Below are 21220 nucleotides of genomic sequence, written 5' to 3'. Positions count from 1 at the left end.
TTCAATTTGTTTTTATGCCGTAACATCGTCATCACTTGGCAAATAGTTACACAGAGAATGGAGAAATGCAAAATTTCCAACTTTTGCCATTTTGTTCCATTGTAAATGTTCAAAAACTTGCTTTGTAAGTCCCGATTGCTGCTACTTTGAATGAATTATGGCTTTTTCCCTCAGTTAGATTCATGTCTCCAGCTATCAAAACGTCCCATTTTAGGTTGTAAGAGATTTGGCAAAATGAAACACACCAATAAATTATATATATCGAAGTAATATATCTATACATACACTTAAATCTATCCTTTATAAATTAGATATTTAATGTACAATATACACATTAGATCTAGAAACACCCAGAACCGGTCTATCCTAGTTCTATAAATCTATATTTTACACTTGGGTTAAATCCATCACAATCTCACAATGACAAGGATTCAAGATGCCAATACCAGACCCCCAGCTGAGAAAATCTGCTCAACTTCTCTTACCGATTTGAGCCATCCAGATTGGACTTGTGAATGAAGCTGAGCTTTGCATCAGCCCAGTAAAGTTTCTGCTCCTCGTAATCCAAAGTCAGCCCATTTGGCCAATAAATGTCAGTGTCTATAATGACTGACCGACTTGAACCATCCATACCAGCACGTTCAATCTTTGGCACCTCTCCCCAATCTGTCCAGTACATGTATCTGAAATAGAGAAAAGAAAAAAAGGCCAGTTAAAACAAACCAAAACATTATATTGCAAGTGAACAGGCAGAACAGAAGTTACGTTGTTTTGCAAATAAAGAAGACAAGAAAGATGAATATGCTGGGATTCACGGAGCTTATAGAAGGCATACACGCCGGAACTCGATCCAGAGTTGACCAATATTGACATGTATATAAAAAAGTTAATGTCGGATCTAGCTCTGATTTTCCTTATCATAGCCAAGTGAATGCCACCCAAAATTCTAGGGAATAGAGATGTGTTCCTGAAATCGGACTTTTTGAATAATATTTCAAACAAAGAATTTGTATTAAAATTTTTTTTTAAAAAAAACACAACACTGGAACAAAATTGCACTCACAAAAAGCAGTAAATAGAAATTAGACAGTTTTTTTTTTTTAAACAATATAATTGTATAAGAATGATTCATCTTGAAGTAATGATTTTTCTTATTTGTATCTTGGGGGGAGAAACATTTTCTGCTATTCTGTGTCTGCTGACTGCAAGTATATCAATCAGCCTAATTCTGTACATCTGTTTGACTAATGATGCAACCATAATTGCTTTTCAAAGAACAAAACAAAGAACCATTTAAAATGTGGCTTTTAGGATTAACATTATCTAATTTTTTTATTTGTAATGTGAAAACCATACAAAAACAGGGTTTACCATGGAAATGTTAAATAAGCCTAAAATGTATTTAAAAATAAAGTAAATAATTACTCGGGTTTTAGTCAGCTCCATTTATCCTATTAAACATGCTACTGTCCTTGGTACAGTCCATCTAGGATGAAAGTAAACTATATTGTTTTGCATCCACCATTCTTCCAGCTGTGTATGAGCTAGGCTGATCAGTGGAGTCTGTCTCAGTTTGGGGTGTAAAAGTCTCAAATAAACTCAGTACACAATTAACCTTTGTACTTGTTAAAGTTCAGTCCTCGGAAGACAAGTTGAAACAGGACATCATGCCACCTTCAATTAGCAAGTCATTATATGAAATCATACATCTCGTGTACTGCAAACCGCAAGATTTGTACACCTCAGATAGTGGTTAGAACAAAAGCTTTGTCCCCCCCCCCTCCCCAACCCCCACTTAACAAGGGAGGTACACTCACGCAAGTTAACAAATGGGGCAAATACTGGTCCAGTGTTAACTTGTTCAGCTTGGTGGTGTCAGTTTTTGGGGAATCCCGGGAAACCATTCACAGTGCCAAAATAAATATGGTGCCTTGCTGGAGAAAGTAATTATTTTTTAAAAAACCACACTGGTATACACCAAGTCATACAAAAGTAAGTCTCACTTGACGGCACAATATCACACACATTTTATGCTGTACACAGAAACCCCGATTTTTGATACCATAGCACCTCCAGACATATGTATTTTACATTTTGGGAATGCTAAACCAAGGCTTCCTTTCTAAAGGTTTGCCATTTGCTATGCTCGTCTAGCGCAATACAACTTCTAGAGAAGGTGTTACAAAAGGAGTGTCTTTATTTTGAAGTCACCTGAAATATGTAGCCATTGTGTAAAGTAGAATGGAATTGTGATGCCTCACAACACCAACAACTAATCGGATGGGCTGAACTACAGCAATGATAAAAAGTATAACCGAGGCATCACACAGTGAGAAATGCACACAACATACAATTCACTAGGTGACTAGGAGATGGAACATGGGCTTGTTAGGCTGCGCTTATAGTGCCGGTGACTGACGTCGCGTCAAAACACATGCATTGCCGACGTCGCGTGCACCAATAGTAAGCGCAGCGCAACGGAGCGACAGCTTGGTCGCGATCGCTGGAAGTCATCTCAATTTTATTTTTCCAGCGATCGTAGCCTGCCGTCGCCGGCACTATAAGGCCGCACTTATAGTAACGGCGACGCGACGTCGCCCGAAAACAAATGCATTGTCGCTGCCGCGTGCGCTTATAGTAAGCGATTTATTGAAGCCAGGAATATTTGATTTTTCAGGGGCTGTCGCCTCATGTGACAGCCCCTGAACCAATCAATAGCCTGGTCGCCCGCACAGCCGCTGCGCGAAATACAACTTTCACTAGCGGCGACGTCACACGTCGCCATCGCGGGCACTATACGCGCAGCCTAAGTAAAGCCTTGGTTAGACATCCAAACCAAGTATCATCTTTTCTACAAAACAATTGTTTTGTGAAGGGGGGAAAGAAAACGCCAGTAGTTGGAGCCATGTGGTAATGCTGTAACACTGGATAAATTACTCCTACCTTAAGCGTCAATGCGCAAAATGTGTGTCAGGATTGGTTTCACATCACCCACGTGTGACGTTGGCCCTTGGAGGGAGGTGTGTGCAAGAATGTGGAGGCCGCCAGCCGGGTTGCCGGTGAAAAATCGAAGATAGATTAGCTAGATGTTGTCATGTGGTTGGGCACCTAAGCTATTTATGGATTGACAAGTGACCGAGAAGCCCAGTGCCACATCCAATATGATAGAGGTATATTAGTATTTTATTATTTTATCTGGTAGTGTTAGAACCTGTGAACTGGGCCTGCCTTGTCGTGGCTCACAGGCTTACAACGCTTTGGCCAAAGGGTTAAACTAAATGACCCTTTTTCAAGAGAATATATAAGTATTTTACTGTGTATTTTGTCATATTGGATGTAGCATTGGGCTTCTGTCGCTTGTTGTATACATTTGCCACGCTCAATAGCTCTCCTTTCTGATATACACACATTTTGTGAGGGCTCCGCGGTTCCTAAAATGAGCTTGCTGGGGTTCTGTGTGTTTGTTAACCTATTTATGGATTGGCCAGGAAATCCATCCCAGAGCCAATAGATCTTTTGACCTAGGCAACCAGGATCAGCCCTATCCACCTCTATCATTATGTGCGCGATTAGCTCAGGCACTCTGAATCTGGTATAGCCTACTTGAATCATTTTATCCATCTGTGAGAATGGGCTGCCAAACCAATTATGTTTGTTACAATCTATTCATGGTGTCCACTGGAAAAAAAAATTTTTTGCTAGGCTTCATACATATACTTGGACCCTTGAAACGTTAAAGAACGATCATCCAGCATATGGGGCAATTAGGAGTAGATACAGTATTTTAACTGTTGCAAATGAATGTTAGACTGCTCCATTATCACGGTATCAAATGTAAACATTTCCCCGATTCATCCCAACATATTTTTTTAGGGCTATCTTTTGCAGTGACTAATCACTACTTTTCCTGCTTTTCAGCTCCTATCAGCCATCACCGTAATTATAAATATCAAAAGCAGTTGAATTTATAGTTCGCACACAATGTATTTTGTATTTTTTTTAATGTAGAGCTATATTAAAGAAGTTCATTTTTAATAACTCCCCCATTATGGTGTCCCCACAACACTTACAGTTGTTTTCTTCCTTTCTCCTAAACAGGGAATTAAGGAGGTTAGTGAGTTATCTGCATCTACCTGTGTCAGTACCAAACTAGGATTTCTCAGTGCACTCCAATAAGGGCTTTCAGATCCCCTCCTGGGCGATCTCGCTCTCTGTCATAAATTAATTGTAACACATGAACTAAATAGAAGTAGCCGTGGTAGCCCAGTTACGATATAAAGTGCAAAATAAATGGGTACTTTAGTATCAGGTGAGATCTTATTTTTTATTTGGGACTAAATTGATATTTTAGTACAAGCTTCGAGAGTTCTCCCTCTTTCAGGTCAAACAATACTAAACACTTCAGAAAGCTTTCGGGTGTGGGGGGGGGGAGGAACGCCTCATTAACCATCAGGAATAGATCAGCGTGTCTATCAGTGTAGAGGAAAGGCAATAAATGCCGGTTTACCTCCATGAAGGCTAAAACACCAGAGAGCCAGTAGAGAATGAGTTAATTGCAGCACTGCAATCTACCATCCTGTCAATTATTTATTCTCAGCGCCTTATCTTTGATCAACAAATGAGTGCAGGCTGAATATTGTTCACTTTGGTCTCTATGAAAAGATCAACAAATTGATCACAGTTGCACACAAAAAAAAATTGTGCACAATGTGGGGAGGGGGAAGAGACGGTGGTGTGCTTAAAAAAAAAAAAAAAATGGAGGGGGGAGGGAGGTGGAAAGGACCAGCAACAACTGATGGATAGGTTTACCCCAAAACCATTGTGTTGAAATATTCTTGGAAGGAGACGGGAGAAAAGGTCCAAAAAAGGGAGGACCGAAACATTAATCTGATTAAATAAATATTAATCCCTATTTAACCAAGTCCATGCGAGTTCCGCCTTCTTCCAAAAATGGTTCTATACTGTACATCGCTAACCCAGCTGTGCACCTTTGGCATTTCTTCGTGTTAATTATCGCGAGTGCCGTATTGTCTCATACTATCCCAAGCACCGACATGACATTTCCATTAGTGGCTTTCGCTAAAGCCACAGTGCAAAACGTTACTTTAAGTAATCAAGTAATAGTGTGGGATATTATTTAGAGCACCAGACACAAGGAAAATGGCAGAGCCAGCAAAGGCCTGTGCGCAGTTCATATAATTAAAACAATTAAAATGTATTGATATTCTCGCGGAATGCAATAATGCAGCAAATAAAAGGTGTTCTCCATTCACCATGTGAGCGGCAGGCAGGTCGCCCTCCTATTTTGGCCAACCAACGCTCTGCTCCTCCTGCCACCATTCTGCAGAGGCTGTACACCTTATTCCTGGCAAGAGGGGAGCCACCTGGTGTCATGTACTGCCCTCTGAACACACATCCCAGTTACTTTGCTGAGAATCTGGCAACACTGGAGACACCGTTTCATGTAACAGTTTTATCAACAAATTATTTATTTATTTATTTTAAACCTGCTTGAATTCAGTAGTATGCAACAATAGCCTGTGCTAAAGTAAACAACCTAAACTAGAAACAGACGGGGACAGAACTTACCTATGGTCAGTCACAACACACTTTTTTAAATATAGAGACCTACCAAATATAGAGAGTGACACATGAACATTACGAGAACATAAATGGGTTTAAAGACAATCGGACATTTAACCCAAGCAAAATATTGCATGTTGTCCATTAGGGAGATAGGGGAAAGCTGGGATTTGCCACTTTAAGCTCCTATATAAGTGTAAATGTGCTCGAGACCTGGTATTGCGAGAAAGAGGAGGCAGTACACAAGTGAGCAGAGCCATATAAGAATAATCAAACTGAGCAGCTATTCAATTTCTAAAACCATTATCTGCAAAATCAGAGTGCTGGATAGGGTCCAGTTACAAGAAAGGCATTTTCAGGTAAGCAACTTGATGACATCACAGCACCAGATGCGAAGAGTTCTCTTCTCACCACCACCACCTCCCCCCCCACTCACAAAGCCTCTACAGCTACAAAATGATTGGGTGACAAGGGGTGGAGACAGAGCATGAAAGGAGGGACCCTTTCACTACAGAAAATACAGGTTTCAAAGGATGCACACAGCACCAGCTCTGAGATTTAATAGACGCTCTGCTCTCAGCTGTACATCAGCCCATGCTCTATTTGCTCCTTTGTATGTTGCAACTCAAGTTCAAAAGCATTCCAGCCGGGACTGTTTCTCCCTCAGCACCTCCTCCTACTTTTTGCTTCAAAAAAAAAAAATCTTCCCAAGTGATCAGCTTTAGATAAAAGCGTCAAACACCATCAACAAAAATGACTAGTATTCTTTCTGTATTTTGTTAACGAGTGGACATTTCATATAAAAAGTTTGTGTAGTGCTCATTTAAGTATTCTTTATTATACCCGAGGAATACCATCTACAGCCTTCAGATTTCTCAAGTGTAAAAGAACAGGGGTGCGCAAACTGGGGTGCGCGGCACTTACAGAAGCCATGTGCTCTTTCCCAAGGCATTTAAATTAAATGGGGGGACGCGAGAGGCCTCTAACTTCCCTTACATTGTCTCCGGTGGCGCGTCGCCAGGGCAACGCAGCGTCAAATGATTGTGAGGTCATGTGACGTCGCGGCGTCATTTGATTCCGCAGACAAGGTAAGGAGTTGGCGCAGGCTGAAAAGTTTGCGCACCCCTGAGTTAGGATATGAGATATATAGTTTTCCACGCAAGACACATGTAAAGTCTTATCTTGCCCTTAAGAAGATCCAACTACATAAACAGATTGTAAGCTCCTCAGAGTAGAGCCCTCCTAACCTACTGTAACAATGTATGTTAATGTTCGATGTGTTATTGTTATGGTCTTCTGACCTTATTGCCCTGCAGAATATGTTGGCTATGTACAAATAAAGGATTACAATAGACACAGAACCAGTCCGCGGAGGGCCGCTTAGCGGAACATTTGGTCACGGCCGTTTCGCCGCGACCAAGCCACTGGGCTTTGCTGCAGACGGAGCCTCTGCCGCCGGCCACGTCGGAGGTAAGTTTTATTGTTGGGTAGGGTATTAATTTAAGGGTTTTTGTGGTTAGGGTGTTTTAGTTTAGGGTGTTTACTTACCTTTGCGTCCAGCAGCGACGTGGTAGGTGGTAGTGGCTTCTGGCAACGGGGTGAGTTTCGCGGTAAAGCGCTGGTGACCATTTGGTCGTGGTGAAACGACTGCAACAAAATGTTCTAGACCTTCGCTTGAGCGCTGTGTTGGACCATTTTCCTACCAGCAGTGAGGCTTGAGACACCATTATAGCCACGGTTGGGTTTTTCTTCTAGTTCAATCGCAGACAGACTGATACGGTTTTGCAACATCCAATTATAGGACGCTAGAATGTTTTATTATTATTGAGAAATCCCCTAGAAAGTAAATTACATAGTGAAATGAAATTAACACAGTAGGGCCCCGCTTCTCTGTGATCCACCAATACAGCGGGACAGAGAAGGGGGCCGCCATGTCCGCTGATGCGCAAAAGGGGAAGTGGCCGAGTTTGTGCATGCGCAGAAGGGGTAGGAGACATGGAAAAATCGCTGGTGGACTTTTCAGTGGCGGCCTGTAATGGAACTCGCCATATGAGCGGGCCCTACTGTACCATCTTTGAGATACATACATACCTTTATTTATATAGCGCCATCCATGTACACAGCAGTAATACACAATATAACAACCAATGGGAATAAGCGCTTCAGACATAAACGTAACATTAGGAAAAGGAATCCCTGCCCTGAAGAGCTTACAATCCAAGTGGTTAGTAGGAACAGAGACAGTAGGAAGGTGCTGTTAAGTGCATCTGCAAGAGGTCAATGTCAGAGATGTATAGGAGACACACACACACACACGTGTATTGTAATTGCAGGCAAGGTGAACTTCCTATTAACATCATTATCACAAGTAGACTTATTAGGGCTTATTAGATCAGTGTTGGGCTCATTGTCAATTATGGTTTAATTGCCCACGTCTAAATGAAGTACCGATGCAGCCGCAATAAATTCTTGTTTGCTTAAAAGGAAAGCAAGCTCTACAAATCTCTGTGACCATATAAAAAGGAGATGAAATAGCAGGGGTGTTGGCCATAAGCAGCAGAACCACTTTGCAACTTGTATGGGGGATACAATAAAGGTAAAAAAAACACTTAGCCATTTACCATCAAGACCAGTTTTGTTTTTTTCCCGATAATGCAACATATGTTTAAATTGTAGGTACATTGAAGATTTTTACAACGCCAAAACGGCTTATCCAACGCTTTGCAAAGTTGTATGTATATATATATATGTATATGTATATGTATATATATGTATGTATATATATGTATGTATATATATGTGTATGTATATATATGTATGATAGAGATATAGATATATATATATATATATATATATATATATATATATAGATATATATATAGAGATATAGATAGATAAAAAATACAGTATATGCACTATATAATTTATGTGTGCGCTGCATATCTTATTGCCTGCGTAAAATATTTTGTGTATTTTAGCACTAAAAATGCCTTTAGGAATGGAACCTTTCATTTAAACAGTGTTCCTATGGGAAAACGTGTTTCACTTTACAACGTTTCGCTATCCAACGCCTGCCTGTAAAGAGAAATATCCAGAAAAGCAACAATTATCTGGGGTATTGCCCAAGGATCAAATACGTCCGTTCTAGTTTAAAAACTGCTGGTTTCAGAAATGTACACTGGTTGACATTAAGGGTCTACACACAGAGTAGGTATACATACACATGTACGTGTGTAGAATGCACTTAGACCCGCATGGCAGCAAAAAGTTATGGAGGCACAGCAGCCATCTTTTGCTGCTCCCAAAAATCTAACTACAAGCAGATAGAGAGCCTGCTACAGGATAAAAGATTAAATGTAAACGCTATTGTCCATTTCTTGACTCAGACCTTGTGTCTCATGTTTACCTATGCAGGAGCAACAGGTTTGATGGGCTAACCTTCAAGTTTTTGTGAAAACCCCCATCTCAATAAAAAAAAATTCCTATAAATTACAAGTCCTACAAATAAGCATTTCTAAAACATTCTTGAAAGGTCTTCCCACCTAGTAACCTGAAACCTCTTCTATTCTGCTCCTTTTAGCAGGTTCACTGACAGGAAGGAAATGTGCATCAATCTGTTTGTCTGGTCTCCTGCCTCAATGACAATCTTGCACCCACCTTCAAAATCTCCACTAACATACATTAAAAATGTTTTAAAAAACCCAGTAAAAATGCTTGATCTGATATGGGAATGTGTATGTATATATATATATATATATATATATATATATATATATATATATATATATATATATATATATATATATATATATATATATATATATATATATATATATATATATATATATATATATATATATAGATATAGATATATAGATATATAAAAAAAAAAAAACATATCACTTCCATTAATTTAACGCAATCCCTTCAGAGTTAAAACCTTGACACTGAAAGTGTTAAAAGAACCATAGAGGCGAAAAAACATGTGTACAGAGCCTCATGGGTTTCCATGCTAAAAGAAGTAATCTTGCCAGGGATCTTTTTGCAGCTTTAAAATACACATCTGAGGTTTATAAATCTCTGTACAAACTATTACATCTATTAAGAGCTCTGTTGCTGGTCCATTAAAATGCATCATGATCTACAACGAGAGAAAAGGCACCAAGAATTATGTGCAACACACACACACAAACACACTTTATGTTTGTCTTGCTGAACATTCATAACACTGCATTCCCAATTGGTAGGAGTTGCATAAACTTGGTTTTATTGTGGGGAGGTTAAGTAACAATAACCCCTGTTCTTTAGACCCATAGTTGTGCATTAACAATTTCACACTTGTATACCTACACAAAATGGGAGTTATTGTGACCATAAAAATTTCAGTAAATCCAAAAGCAAACATGTGTTATTCAGTCTGCATTATACTTCCTAATTCCCGATAACGATGTTTGCTCTGACGGCGTTTCCCAGTTCTGGAGAAGAGATCAGTTCTATTCAACTGAACAAGTTAAAATCTTCTCCACAGAGAAAGCATCTTCGGAGTATATTCATAATAATAACCACCATGTCTGCTTGTGGTGTCCTACATCATGAGCAGCAGCCTTTCAACAGGTATCAGGGCAAAAAGTTTCAAAGCTCACTAGGTTTCAGCAAAGATCCCTAAAAATATATCCCTGCTAGTTTGTAGCATACCCGGGTGTTAGAAAGGCAGCCTGACAGGTTTTACTGCGATTTAAATACCATTTATCTTATCCGAGGTATGCATAGCTTTGGTCCTACCCCCCTGGGCCCCTTTCAGCCATTCATCACACTAAACCAGACAACATAAATCCATGAAAAGCTCTATACCCCTCAATTCAGGTTTGCTTAAAAATCAGGGGTGGATAACTCCAGTCTTCAAGGGCCACCAACAGGTCAAGTTTTCAGGATACTCCTGCTTCAGCACAGGTGGCTCAGTAATTATTGACTCCAGGACTGGAGTTTACCACCCCTGCTTTACATGTCAAGGTGCAGCATCACAGTCTGAATTAAACCGTTTGCATATTACATTTCATCCCACATCCTTACTTTGGTGACATTTAAAAAAAATAAACTGGTATTCTATTTTAAATGTAAATATTAATGTAAAATATTTAGGTAGCTTCTTAAAAATATAATCCACTATGAATTTTGTAACTTCACACAACTGCAACAGTGAAATATGCTTTAAAACATACTGTGGGTGTCCCCAATGTTGCCTTTGTACATTCTGTACGGTATAATATTTAGTATCTAGTGCTCTAGTTTAGGAACCTTTAAACCATGATAGAACAGCTGTTTGGTGAGACAACCCTTTTCCACAGCATTGTGAAGTGTTTTAAGCAATAAGCTTGCAAACTCGTACCAGGTGTCTACTTCAAATGAAGCATCATCCATTTAGTAATTAAAACAGCACTTGTTACACGCAATCACCACATTTCGGAGTGGCTTCTGACTATCATCCCATGGTATGTGGCCCTGATTCACATCCACACATTAGGAAGAACACAAGCATTGGGGGAAGAGATCCACAATTCTGGTGTTAATTTGCAGAGTACACAGTTCCATTTAGCAGCATATTTAAGCCTGGGGATGCAACAAAATACAAAGCTCCAAGTAATGCCTTCTCTACCATCTGTAAATGTGTTACTTTGAGCATTTCAACTTTAGACACAAGTGAACCAACCACTTGGTACAAGTGACAATGTACACACAAGCTTTGGAGGGGTTTTATGAACTAAGCCCAGGGGTGAACAAAAAGGTTAAAAAATGTAGGCGCCTGCGACAATTTTTTGGAGTCAAAGCCTTGTTGGGCGGCATGGGGGCAGAGGGGGGTCTGTGTGTCAGTGCATATCCGACACTTGCTGATCTCATGCTGGAGCTCTCCTGCACGCACCTCTGCCACCTGCTCTCTGCCCCCTCCCCCCTCACACACTAAGCGGCACAGGGCTGAGTGACCATTCAGTCAACGCTGCCCGATCCTGCAATAGTAAGGGCAGGTCCATACTGCCGCAGACTGTGTGGAGGCGTCCGCGATCACATTGCCTAAAGGCACTGCTCGCACCCATAGGCCGCGCGGGCGGCAGGAGGGGGGCACGCACTGTGCGAGAAATGAGTTGAAACCGATTTCTCGGCGCGACAGCCAGGTGACGTGAGCGGTTCGCTCAATGAGGGCGAACCAGTTGCGTGACGCCCCTAGGCGTGCCCCCCACGACGCGTCCAACATGGACAGAAAACGCACCCGCTTCACGTCACAGCCTTCGCACGCCTCCGCGTGGGTGAAGGCTGTATGGCCTTAGCCTTAAGCAGAATCGGACACGCAGTGACTGACAGTTCACTCAGCACTAAACCACAGGCGCCAAGTTTACATCCCTTAACTAAGGTTCATCATAATTTTGTCATCTGGACCATACCTTCTTCAGGTCTTATCTTTAGCTCATATTCTGGCAAGATACTGATGTATAAAGTAGAGTCAAGTATCTGTAAAGGAGTACATGGCAATCCACAAGCAAAGGTTGAGACTAAAAAAAAAAAACATTATGGACAAAAAATTCATAATCTTCAGCAGTAAAGACGTTAAACGTCAACGGGAAAAAAAAAATTGGAAGGAATCTTAAAGCATGTGCACCCTCTGCAACGTTATCATCTTTGGAGGTAGGAAAAAAAATACAAATTAATTTGTCAACATCTGATGAGGTTTCAAACTCTGGCAAAGTTAGACTCTGATTGCACGCGGCTGTGCACACATGGCTAAGCTTCAAAGAAAACAACATTTCAGAGGGGAGAGAGTGTAAATATATAACAGATCTCTGAAATGCTTCAAGCTAATGCCAAGGAAGAATATTTAACCCTCTACCCAACAAAGTGTCAGTAAAAATGTGTTATATCAAACGGAGGAGTCATTTTAAAAGCCAATGTAAACAAACGGATGGCTGTCTACTCCAGAACGGAACACTGCTAGCTAGAACGCAGTATCTGTGCTCTAACACCACTATTAATGTACCTCTCAGGATGAAAAATACCATCCTGGTTGTCACAGGAATTACTACAATAGCATCAAAAGAACAGTTAATCACAATCAAACAACAAGCTGACTGCCTAATGTTCAGCAATTACTGCTCTAGCCTTTCGTGAAGATAATTGATGTTTTGTGCATCTTTGCTTTTTAAACGGAGACTTGATAAGCCTCTCTACTCCAAGTCAAGCGCTTTTGTTATTGACAAAAAACAGGTTTGGACTGCACGACTCCCTATAAACACTTGCAGGATCAAACAGAGCTTCCCTTTTAAAACATGTGCATCTCAAAACAGAATTTGCCCAGTGAACACCAGATTCTGCAACTCACACTTGAAACATATCAACCAAAAGTTGGTGTCTCAGATGTTTAGCAAAACAGAAGCCAAGGAGTAGCGACATTTTTAGGTTAGCGTGCTACAGAAGCCAGGGCTTCCCAATCTGTTGTGGAAGTGTCACCGTTTGCAAGAACTTTTACACTTCGAAGCCATCAGCTAGCGAGTCCGACTATGTAACGCTGCGTTTACATACCGGGAGTTACGGAAAGGAGCAAATAAAAAACAGTGCAACAAGAAGTGTTCAGAGAGTGATAATTGGATAGAAGGCAGCTTTCTAGCAACAAATACCCAATTAAAATAGTCCACACTGTTGATCCCTTATTCTGTTAAGTTTGATTTTTGTAAGAAGGTGGGGTTGGAGGGACACCTAATTTTAGTCATCTTACAGTGTGTGCTGGAAATAGAATGGGGGTCCAGATAGCAAAATCATTTATTTTGGGGAGGCCCGGTTTCAAAGGATGGGAAGCCACTAGTGTAGTGTAATGGAAGGGAAAACTGAGTGCCATTGTGCACCTACAGACGGGATAAAGTCCCAACATGCATCTGCCAGCAGCAGCTCTACCAACCATGCACACATTTGCTGAAACTTTTTAACCATTCTGCATTGGAATATGTCCGACACCATTTTAAAAGCAGCAATTCTCTCTGGAGCTGAACTGTGGCACTCCAGTGACACCCCTCATTCCGAGATATATATTTTTTTATTTGTAAGAGTGGTGGGGGAACAGCTGCAGGGTGAACCAATTGTAAGCTGCACTTATTGCACAATAAGGTCACTGCATATCATAGGTTGCCAGTGTGGGGTTGGCCCCAGAGGCCATATTGTTTCTCATGGACATTAATTCTTGCAATTAAATTTCACCATTAAATCTCTATTAAATTGAAACGCAGTTTAATCACAGCTGAGGCTCAGACAATCTTGCTAGTTGCTTAAGCTGCATCTCAATGACATAAGGAAAAATACAAATGAGTGGTACTGGCATTTAAAAAAAGGCCATTACAAAATGCATATAAACATTTACACTAAAAGAGCAAATAATAAGAATTTGCAAGACGGCCAACGAGATCTGTGTTTGCTTTTCAGCAGTTTAAATGCAGACATGACACCTTTGGTTTGTGATATGATAGTTGGAACTGCAGAGATCAATTGCTTAGATCTGTAACTTCTTTGCTGCTGCAGTCTAACAGCATCAGGTGAGAAAGTAAAGGGGGAACAGACAGGTTTGTACTATTACAGAAGAAGCCGGACCTGCTGCGATTAGTAATGAATCTCAAACTTAAGCATCCCAAATCAAATATGGTAGTTTCCTAGCCCCTGACACAAAAACCAAGTGACCACGGAAGAGAGTCCTGCAGTGGTAAGTTCAGTGTCTTTAAAGGTGGGTGACACCAGTATAAAGTGTCAGCTTGCAACTTCCTCTCCTGCCTCAGGGAGCAAAATAATTCAATTGCAACCTCTACAGCAGGGGTGGGCAACTCCAGTCCTCAAGGGCTACCAACAGGTCAGGTTTTCAGGATGTGCCTGCTTCAGCACAGGTGGCTCAGTCAGGCAAAGACTGAGCCACCTGTGCTGAAGCAAGGATATCCTAACCTGTTGGTAGCACTTGAGGACTGGAGTTGCCCACCCCTGCTGTACGGGCTACAGAACTATTGTCTGAACCCCCCATACGTAAAGCTGTGTTCACACTGGAGCTCTAAAATAAATTATATAAAATTGTCTAAAATGAAATTATTCATATCACAAAGTGGACATTTGTGAACATTTTGAGCATATAAAAAAGGCTACACCCCGTTTTTAAAAGATAATAAGAATCACACTCACCCTCTGGTAGGATCCAGTGCGATTGCACGAGGCTGATCCAGCTCCTGCCAAAATAATACTTTCCGCAATGATCCATCCAGATTAGAAACCTCGATGCGATTTGTTTCAGAGTCTGTCCAGTATAGTTTCTCTCCTAGCCAATCACAAGCCAGTCCGTCTGGCGAAACCAAACCCGCTATCACGATGCTCTGCAAGCTCCCCGTCTTGTTAAAATCTATCCTTTTGATGGCTTCCTCGCTCACGTCGCTCCAATAGATCAACCCCCGGAAAAACACAAAGTCCACAGCGGCTGCATCCTCCAGGCCACTGACTACCACAGTGGAGTTCCCCTTCATGCCGGTAGTGTCCACCAGGCGTAGATCACGCCTGTTGGCGTACAGCAATAACGGAGACGCTATGGGAATACATATGAAATGTCAGGTCAGTTAATCTATTAAACGAGGCTGTGAGCTTTTGTGTAACGGACCCTTATTCTCTCAATGTTTCATGCATTCCTGTTACTACAAAATATAGCATGTTTAAAAATAAATAAAAATTTTAAAAAAGCAGACGTACAAGTTTATTAACACACACAGATAACACTTATCCCCAAGGCCCACCATTTATCTTCCTCTGTTCAGGGTTCAGTGGCATAAATGGGACTTTAAAAAAAGTAGAAGTATATTTAAATAGTTTTTGAAAGCTTGAATATATCTTTGTTTACGTTCAAGAAATGGTGATCATCAATTCTGTTTACCGCACTCCAAAGATATGAAAATTATAATTTATTATTACCTAGTGTATGATAAATTTGATAAATACATAAAATGTTGTACCACTGTACCCATTAAAAGGAGCAATCCGTGGCCTTTTTTCTTTTTCTTTGAAGGGTTGCCAGTATCTCCTCCAGTTTAAAGCTCCCACGTCACATGGGCCAATAAGAAGCTGTCCGGCTTCCTATTGGCCTGCAGGGCCTGGGAGCTTTGAAAAATCACCCATAAGGGAAACACGGGAGTGACTACCGGCACCGACTACGGAGGCAAGCATCTCCGGAAGTAGGGGTTATCCGGAGCTGAAATTAATGGGGTTCAGCTCCGGAGACCCCCTGCTTCAAACCTGCATTAAAATATATATATATATATATATATATATATATATATATATATATATATATATATATATATATATATATATATATATATATATATATATATATATAGTCTTGAATTGCTTCTTTAAGAAGGAAAACTGGATAAGGACAGTAAGGGGGAGTTTACACCTAACTTCAACATTATGTTTACAAACACTTCTAAAAAGCAGAAACAACACAGATTGCTTTCTCCTCTGCCCTATGACCTTTATAAATCTGACTGGAGCATAACTGAGATCTGTTAACAGATCTTGCATCATGAAACACAATGAAAACAAGAAAGTTTTAATAGGACAAGCAGCCTGGCAGTAACTGATAATGTTGTGTGTTAAATATCAGTGTAGTGGCAGCTCTACGCTTCAATATAGGGAGATCTATAATGGTCCCAAACACAATTTATCACCCCATTTTGCAGCTTAGAGCCACCACTATGTCATGTGATCTTTGAAGATGAAACCCCTTCCAAAGAGTTCTTGAGAGGGGAATCAAAGTACAAAAAAATTATACAAGAAGAAGATGTGGAAAATGTTTGTGACTAATCCTTGAAACTCATATCACACATGCTTTGAAACATTAAACCGCTAAATGTATTATTTCCTGGAGAAGAGATGGTAGCGGTTTGATTCTGTCCTCAAAAGACTACAGCAGGAGTGGCCAACTCCAGTCCTCAACGGCTACCAACAGGTCAGGTTTTCCAGATATCCACGCTTCAGTCAGTCTTTTACTGAGCCACCTGTGCTGAAGCAGGGACATCCTGAACATCTGACCTGTTGGTGGCTCTTGAGGACTGGAGTTGGCCACCCCCCTGAATTACAGTACATATCACCAACAGCATTTCAATGTGTCAAAAAAAAAAAAAAAGGTTACAAATATGACAGAACAAAGATGTAATGCTTTAGTTGCCAGAGGGGCCTGCAAAATAGTGCTCTGCAACAAGCACCTGAATTAAAGGCAACAAAGGGGAAAACAAATGCTGGTAAAAACCATGATTTTCTGTTTCAACTCAAGAAAAGCCCCTTTACTTCTACCAACCAAGAAATGGCCATCAGTTGGATAACATAACATGCAGAGACCAAAACTAACAGATGGCTCGACATCACATCTGCAGACCATTAAGGATAACTCTGTGGAGAACATTATCCTAACTTAGTCCCCAAAATGTCAAACCCTGTAAACAAACATTTACCACTTTAAGGGCTAAAAAGTACATCTATATTTTGCAAGGGTTTCTGCAGTATTTCACAAGTCAAAGTACATTAACCACAGTGTCTGGAGGATCCCACAACAGCAAGAGGGTTAATGGGGAATAAAGACTTCCAGGTGTAAAGGGAATGCCCCAGTGAGCCATGACTGAAATCCACAAGGACCATATACAAGAGACGCCATAAGAATCGCTTTACAGATTCATGAAATGATTGGCGTTCAGCCCTCCTTATAGCCTGTCCCAAAGTGACCCTAACGCAACCAAATTAGAACATACTTTGACGCATTTTACCAATTGAAGATAACTATGCAACGCTATCCGTAGGTTTTTACAGAAAATCAGCACTGCTGTAGTTCGAAGTACATAGCCGCGTGAAAAAAAAGTATAAAGTTTATATTTTCGTTTTGCTGAAACAACGTTTCCAGTACATAACATTTCTATGTTTTAGTGACAAAATGGTCACACACACACACAAACAATTTAACTGCTGTTAAGGGTGTAAGACCACAAAACCGACATATTAAACTTCAGAGCTTATCGATTAAGCACCTTTATGTAATGATCGTGACAAAGGTGTACTTTGTATAGATAACTTTTTTATCTTATTTGTTTGAGATTTATGCTTGTTAAAAAAAAAAAAAAAAAATTGGGCCTGATTTCTTGCGTTTCTACACATAAAAAAAGGAGTTTCCTAGCCAACGTTGTTTAAAGTAAGAACTTGCCACATGTCCGTACACATCAGGCTGTAAGTGGGTTAATGGGCCATGTGTTCTGCAGTACCACATTTTGCGTGTGACTTTTTAAAAGTTATTTTACAGTTTTCAATACAGAGGAGGCTTTTGCCACATTTCCACGTACTAATAACCAAATGATTACTTTCTATAGCCTGCCAGTTTCCTTGCAGATCTACCAGGAGAACACCAATATAATTTAAAGAGTTGCATATACTTTCTAGTAATTACTGAAGTCCGGGTGGTAGGAGAAATCAATGCAATTCCCAGTAATAAATGAATTTATTTCCAGCTGGGCGCAATGTGGCAAGCAGCAGGGGAAAGGGAGGAAGAAACAAACAAAACAAAAATGTACAGCATTCTTTTGCTATCCAAAGCCACTAACTTGCGGAAATACTTCTTAATCCTGGTACCCATCAAAATGATTCCACTTCACTGATTACTAGCCAAAGTTCGTTAATCAAATTGGGATTTTATTTCCCTTTCACGCACTGAAAAACCTTGCTAACTTCCAACTTTACAAAACTGGCAATGGGTTCTTTCTAGAACATGTATATTTCATCAGTTCACAAATGGGCAGAGCTTTGTTGAAATGGTATGGTGGAAGCATTTACAATTAACAGACATTTGAGAAGTGTTTTCATTCCCACCGCATGCAGGAATGCAGGAGCCTTTTGCTGACTTGTTTAACTGCTTCACTGCTGGTACATTTGACTGAGAAGTGGAGGAAAACAGTTACTGAAACTAGACGAAGCCTATAACTCCTGGGTGCTCAACTCTAGTCCTCAAGACTACCTACCCCCCCCCCCCCTCATGGTTTCAGGATATCCCTGCTTCAGCACAAGTGGCTCAATCAGTGGCTCGGTGGAAGACAGCCACCTGTGCTGAAGCAGGGATATCCTTAAAACCTGACCTGTGGGGGGGGGGGTGGAGGGGGGCCTTGAGGATTGGAGTTGAGAACCCCTGCTATAAGCAATTTGCAGTCTGTGCGAACGAATAGCTATTTTTATTTTAACCAGTCATTACTAACCAATGGTGACAAGCGCGTGGCTCTTTTTTATGATCGGATGACAGAATCAATAAACTATACAGATAGAAAATATATTATACGGTAAACTCAAGGGCAGGTACTCTGCTCTTTTAATAAATACTTTTGTTTTAAATACCCTTATAGTAGTATACTATTCTGTATTCTAATGCAGTCTCCCGTAAAATAAATATAAACATTGGTATTGGTACAACAGAGCAGGGTCTGAATTAAACAGGGGGGTTACATATATCCCTAGAGATGGGATCTCTACATTCCAGCAGCACTGGGGCAGACTGTGTGTACTGTACTCTACTTGTGCAAAAAACACAAAACCAGGAGGATGGGAGAGAAAAAACAGACAAAGAAAAGTTATGCAAACCGTAGACATTTCCAAGCAGCTATGGTAGAGAAAAAAAAATCCTTTTTGCACACCATTACAACCCAGCACATCATCAAAAAGAAAAAAAAACAGTCCTGACATTTACATTGTGGAAATAAAGTAAAAAAGTTCAGGTGAAAGATATTCATCTTCAAACAACCTCCCCCGCAAAAAAAATAAAAATACAACAGGCCAAGACAAAGAAAAATAGACTGGGGAAAAAAATAATTGAACGTGCAGCTTTATTTTGCAGCTATTTGTATATAGGAGGGGGTGAGGGGCGAGGGGCAAGGGGCAAGGGTAAAGAGGGGGTGAGGGGCAAGGGGCAAGGGTAAAGAGGGGGTGAGGGGCAAGGGTAAAGAGGGGGTGAGGGGCAAGGGTAAAGAGGGGGTGAGGGGCAAGGGTAAAGAGGGGGTGAGGGGCAAGGGTAAAGAGGGGGTGAGGGGCAAGGGTAAAGAGGGGGTGAGGGGCAAGGGTAAAGAGGGGGTGAGGGGCAAGGGTACAGAGGGGGTGAGGGGCAAGGGTAAAGAGGGGGTGAGGGGCAAGGGTAAAGAGGGGGTGAGGGGCAAGGGTAAAGAGGGGGTGAGGGGCAAGGGTAAAGAGGGGGTGAGGGGCAAGGGTAAAGAGGGGATGAGGGGCAAGGGTAAAGAGGCGGTGAGGGGCAAGGGTAAAGAGGGGGTGAGGGGGGAAGAGCCCAGCAGTAAAGCATACCATGATAAAGCACAAGCAACCAGCACAGACAACTGGGAACAATTCTACACCCCCCAAAATACTACAACACATACTCCTGGTCATCTACACCCAAGGAATGTTGTTTATTTAACCCCCCCCCCCCCCCACCCACACCCCATCACGTCCTGCTGTACATTTGTGCCCCCCTCCCCCACCAATAATACCAATTAAAATAAAAATACCCCCCCCCCCAATAATACTAATGAAAATAAAAATATCCCCCCCCCCCAATAACCCCACTCTATGAATAACTTCTGCTACTCAGCCATGATCAATACCCATAGCACCACGACTCCCCCCCAATGATGGGGGTATCTCCCAACACCCTACAGACTTCAACTCCGGACCAACCCCTCTATCACCCCTCTCCCCGCAATGGGGTACCCTTCCACCCCGAACGTATCTCCCTACCAATACTTACTCTCACCCCCTATGGCCTTGCTGCCCTCCCCAGGTGTCTTCTCTATACCCCGGTACCTACCCCTCGGATGGTTATTTCCCCCTCCTCTTCCAACCCTGCTGCCCCCCTCCTGAATCTCACCAACACAAAGGGTCTCAGCCCCCCTGTGCCCCCGCACCCCCCGGTCTCTCACCCCTCAGCAGGCCGCTCAGGCTGTACACCAGCAGGCTCCTCAGCACGGCTCCCATCTCTCTGTGTGTTACCGCTGGGGCCCGGACATACCGCTGTGCGCGGCGGAGAGGGGAGAGGCCTCTTTCACTGCTCCCCGGGCTCCCGGTCCCGGCTGCCCCGCTCCGGCCCCTCCATGCTCCGTGTGATCCGCCGCCGCGTCTCTCCTCCCTCCTGCTCAGTTGGCGGAGAGATACGCAATGTATCCTTCCGCCAACGCACTCCAATAACACCGCACACCAGGGAGGGAAACTACCGGCTACCAACACCGCCGCCGCGTAATACCCAGCAATAAACCGGGCTGAGGGGTGTAGGCAGCCCAGGGCGGGCAAACCAAGCGGGATTCCTTAGGGACTACTTTATCATCCCATTCCCCTCCCCCACCGCGTACTGGGCAGCCGCAGCCGGGACTTTATTCTCAGGGCCTACCCGCTCTGAAGGGATTGGGGAAGCCTCGGGCTGCAGTGAGGGAGGCAGCCGGCTGGGGCCCCCTGCAGGAGTGGGAGGAGATGAATTACAATGTGGGGGGGCAACCACAAGGGGTTAAATAAAACCAGCAGGAGACCCATCATGTAATAAAACAGAAAAATATCCGCCCCCCCCATCCCA

The 21220-nt window shown here is 42.0% G+C and overlaps 1 protein-coding gene across 2 annotated transcripts in view; it reads right to left on the bottom strand.

Annotated features, from left to right (window-relative positions):
• Positions 1–20807, bottom strand: part of LRP6 (LDL receptor related protein 6) — an 87604-nt gene extending 66797 nt beyond the window's left edge. For both annotated transcript variants that reach the window (XM_075602470.1, XM_075602471.1), the window contains exons 1-3: positions 20577–20807; positions 14779–15172; positions 486–683 (exon numbers count right to left, since the gene is read on the bottom strand). In XM_075602470.1, the coding sequence (XP_075458585.1) occupies positions 486–683; positions 14779–15172; positions 20577–20631 (647 nt within the window). In that variant the 5' untranslated portion in view covers positions 20632–20807. The remainder of the gene's footprint in view (positions 1–485; positions 684–14778; positions 15173–20576) is intronic.
• Between the last annotated feature and the right edge of the window lie 413 nt (positions 20808–21220).

This window comes from Ascaphus truei, chromosome 5, assembly GCF_040206685.1.
Source record: "Ascaphus truei isolate aAscTru1 chromosome 5, aAscTru1.hap1, whole genome shotgun sequence".
NCBI classification, from domain to species: domain Eukaryota; kingdom Metazoa; phylum Chordata; class Amphibia; order Anura; family Ascaphidae; genus Ascaphus; species Ascaphus truei.
Note: the sequence above shows the minus strand (reverse complement) of the source record. Positions and strands in the feature narration are given on the sequence as shown.